The sequence below is a fragment of the Alosa alosa genome, chromosome 7 (assembly GCF_017589495.1).
Source record: "Alosa alosa isolate M-15738 ecotype Scorff River chromosome 7, AALO_Geno_1.1, whole genome shotgun sequence".
Lineage (NCBI taxonomy): Eukaryota > Metazoa > Chordata > Actinopteri > Clupeiformes > Clupeidae > Alosa > Alosa alosa.
This window is the reverse complement of record NC_063195.1, coordinates 23,415,354-23,418,918: the sequence shown is the minus strand read 5'-3', so window position 1 is coordinate 23,418,918 and position 3,565 is coordinate 23,415,354. Positions and strand designations below refer to the sequence as shown.

The 3,565-nt window shown below is 40.7% G+C and overlaps 1 protein-coding gene across 1 annotated transcript in view; it reads right to left on the bottom strand.

Moving 5' to 3' along the window:
* Positions 1 to 2,149: 2,149 nt before the first annotated feature.
* Positions 2,150 to 3,565, bottom strand: part of acyp2 (acylphosphatase 2, muscle type) — a 7,849-nt gene continuing 6,433 nt past the window's right edge. The window contains exon 4 of the mRNA XM_048249308.1: positions 2,150 to 2,465. Within this exon, the coding sequence (XP_048105265.1) occupies positions 2,351 to 2,465 (115 nt within the window). The 3' untranslated portion in view covers positions 2,150 to 2,350. The remainder of the gene's footprint in view (positions 2,466 to 3,565) is intronic.

Here is a 3,565-nt window from a genome sequence, read left to right as displayed (position 1 = left end):
AACAGCACAGCACTATATGAGTGGAGGGATGGGGACTGTGGTGTTCAGAAGGCCTGGCAAAACAACAACAACAAACATATATAAAATAGAATGAAAAATAATTAAACAGATGAATGAATGAATGAAAGAATGGATGGATGGATGGATAGATGAGATTTATAGGAAGGAATGCATATTTAATAGGGTGAATGTGTGAGTAAATGATGGACACACAAGAGGGACAGAACAAATATCACATTTATGTTGTTTAGGGATATACAAATGAATGAACGAATGAATAAGTGAGTAAACAATGGACAGATGGCATACACAACACACCCATTCCATATGGACCCTTTCAAGAGAGTTCCATTATCAGCATCATAGTTGGCCCCACAAGACTTCCTTTTTAACATTCCATATGTTATCTTAATGCAGAGGAAGTAGATTGGGGCCCAAATAGAACGTTCAAGCATTGTTTTTGTTTTTATTGTTGAAAGGGTCCATGGATACCTCGCTGCCTCTGTCTCAGCCTTGGTCAGTCAGTCTGCTGTCTGGTCGCGCTAGCTGGGCTTTGGTGCGCCAGCGCTGGGCTCAGGATCAGCCTCTGCTCTGCTAATCTCACTACTGCCAGCTTAGAGGATTCCAGCCCGGCCGCCTGCCAATGAGCAAGCAGCTAGGCCCGCCACCACAGAGAAAGGAGCATGCTGGGAAATAAAAGAAGACCCAGTCCTTCCCTCCTGTCTGTGTGGGTCTTAAGCTGTCTGTCTTTCTTTCTTTTTTTTTTTTCTTTCACTCTTCTTCTTTCCCTCAGTTTTTCTGTACAAACAAGGAAACTGACTAGCTTGGCTATCAATTTAACCGATAGAATCATCACCTCAATAATTTAATAATTTCGAAGAATCTGCAAGATGTAAGTAGCTCGAGGGAAGAAGCACAAGTGAATGAGAGTCCTCTGGCTTGCATCGACTGTCGTGGTGCAGGTTATTTTTAGACTGCTAGAAGTGTAGTCCTGACTCGCTCGGCCTCTCTCTCTCTCTCTCTGTCTATTCCTTTTTTTCCTTTTTCTCTGTCTCCCTAGTTCTCAGGACAGTCTGTGTGGCAGCAGAGGTGCATTGTGGGTAAAATCTGCCCATTATACAGAATGTGAGTGTACTCTTGTATTCTCTGGCTGTTATAGTTTCTTGTGTGTGCACTAGCTCAGCGCTGCTGTGAAAGACTCTATGTGGACAGCAGAGATAAGATGCTCAGGGAAACACCTGCAGTTTAACCATGCAGTTTGTGGTCGGTGACACTTCATGATACAATATAAATGATACACAGTATATACAACAAGTCATATTAAAATACTGATTTTTTATTTCTATGTGCATTTTTCGGGTAACATTTTGGCAAGTTCCATGACATTACATTTCAATTTAATCCTAACATAGACTCATACTACACAAATAAATAGACTTTACCTTACATTTGTCATTTTTAATGCACTTCTTACTGTAACAACAGTCATTCTAGGAGTTACCTCAGGAAGAGCTATGATGTGCAAACTTTAGTTTTTCCGTTAGTCAGATAAGAGTGCTTTTTTGCATTTATCTTTTGCATTTGGCTGCATTACCACCCACACTGTCCATCCCCGTCCAAAGGCACATTTCTTCACCTGTAACATTTCAATAACGTGAGAGAGAAAGCTCAAAATAATATTCAAGTGCCATTTTGCCCTCTCAAGACTAATAGTAAGGTATTACTGTGAGATAAATCAAAATTTGAACAACTTTTTTTTACTCAAAGATTCCTATATTAATGGTTGGATATTAGAAATATAACACATTTGTACCGGTAATTGTCTTCAACAGTGCTGCTACTAAAGACTTAAAGGTAAACTGCAGAATTAGCATATTCCTTACTGTTTTCTCGGTTTTTGCTTCTTTTTCGCAAGCTCTGTCATGACGAATGTCTGAGAAACTCCATCGCTACCTTGTTCTAGCCGGTGCCTGGCGTGTATGTGTATTTGAATGCAGTAAAGCAATTCGTTACACTCGTTATACTTCCTGACAATGAGGCCTGTCGGCCCACCGCCCACAGTTGCAAGGGTGGTTTTCCACCACAAGCTTAGAGGAAGCAGACGGCCACCATTCAACCCGAAAAAAGTCATATAACCATTCCAATGACTCTGAAGCTGTTAAATGAAGGTAAATTAAGCTAAAAAAAAACTTGCATATTAAGCTAAAAAACCTGCATATTAAGCTAAAAAACCTGCATAGTTTACCTTTAATTCAAAAGAGAACAGAAATCTACAGTACTTGAGCAAGACTACAGTTAACCTTGCCGTCCCTTATCCAGTGTTGTGCTTTGGGGTAGGGGGCTTCATATTTTAATAACGGGTGCCGAAGCCATGGATCTCCAGTTTGGAAATGACCTTCTCATTGGTGAACTCGGCACGGTCGATGCGGGAGCTGGGACTGCCCACTCTGCTCAGCCACGCCTTCCTATGGCGAGCCAGACAGGACAAACAGTCAAATCCCATATTTAATATATTTTATTAAAGACATTTGATTTTCCATTCCTCACACAGCGCTGAAACAATAACATCCAAAACTATAAACTCATGGTAGTCATACATCTACAAATCTATTGTCTTGTTGACCAGATACACTATTGATAGACCAGAGAGTCTTTTTTACATAGATGTATGAATACCTATGTGAACACATGTATGGAAACAGTTCAATCACTTAGCTAAATGAGGTTTTAATGATTATCTGATGCTTTAAAAAACAAAACAAAAAAAACATATGTTTTACACTGGTCATGTAAAACACTTGCATGACAAATCTGTGGTAAAGAGCTTGCTTATTCATTTCATACTGAAAAGGAAATTGTGCCCTACAAAATGCATGGTAGGTCATATATGAAACATATTGTATATGGGGCCACAATTACATGTGTTGACACACTGTTTTCATATAGTATTTGAAATGATATTATATTATGAAATATTTGACACTTTTGTATTTTAGGGTAGAGAGAGTTATAGTGGTATAGAGTTACTGAGTGAGACACTGACCCTAAATGACCAGCGATGCTCTGACTCCAGTGAGCTCCTGCTAAAGGATCAATCACGTGCCACTGAAACCCAGCAATGACATTATACTGGAGGACTGCCCCTCTCTCACTCTGTCTTTATATCAGTCTCTCTCTCTCTCTCTCTCTTTCTTTCTGTCTCTTTCTATCAGTCTCTCTCTGACTTTCGCTCTCCCTCCTTCTCTTCCTGTCTCCCCTTGTATGGACAGGCTCACTCTGCTCTGCTCTTCTGAAAGCAGCTAAATGCATTAGGGCTTCAAGCCTACCGGACTGATGCTCTCGCAGGCCTGATTGGATAAGTGCATACGGGAAAGATGTGTGTACAACCGTGCACACACACACACACACACACACACACAAACAGAGGCACATTTTTATCGTGCCCCAGGTAGATAGATAAGATGCAAGACCAGTACTTAGAGGAGGGCTGAGATATGTTTGTGTGCATGCCTGCCACCGCACACTTCCAGGGGTGTGCCGCATTTATCATCCTTATAATCAACTA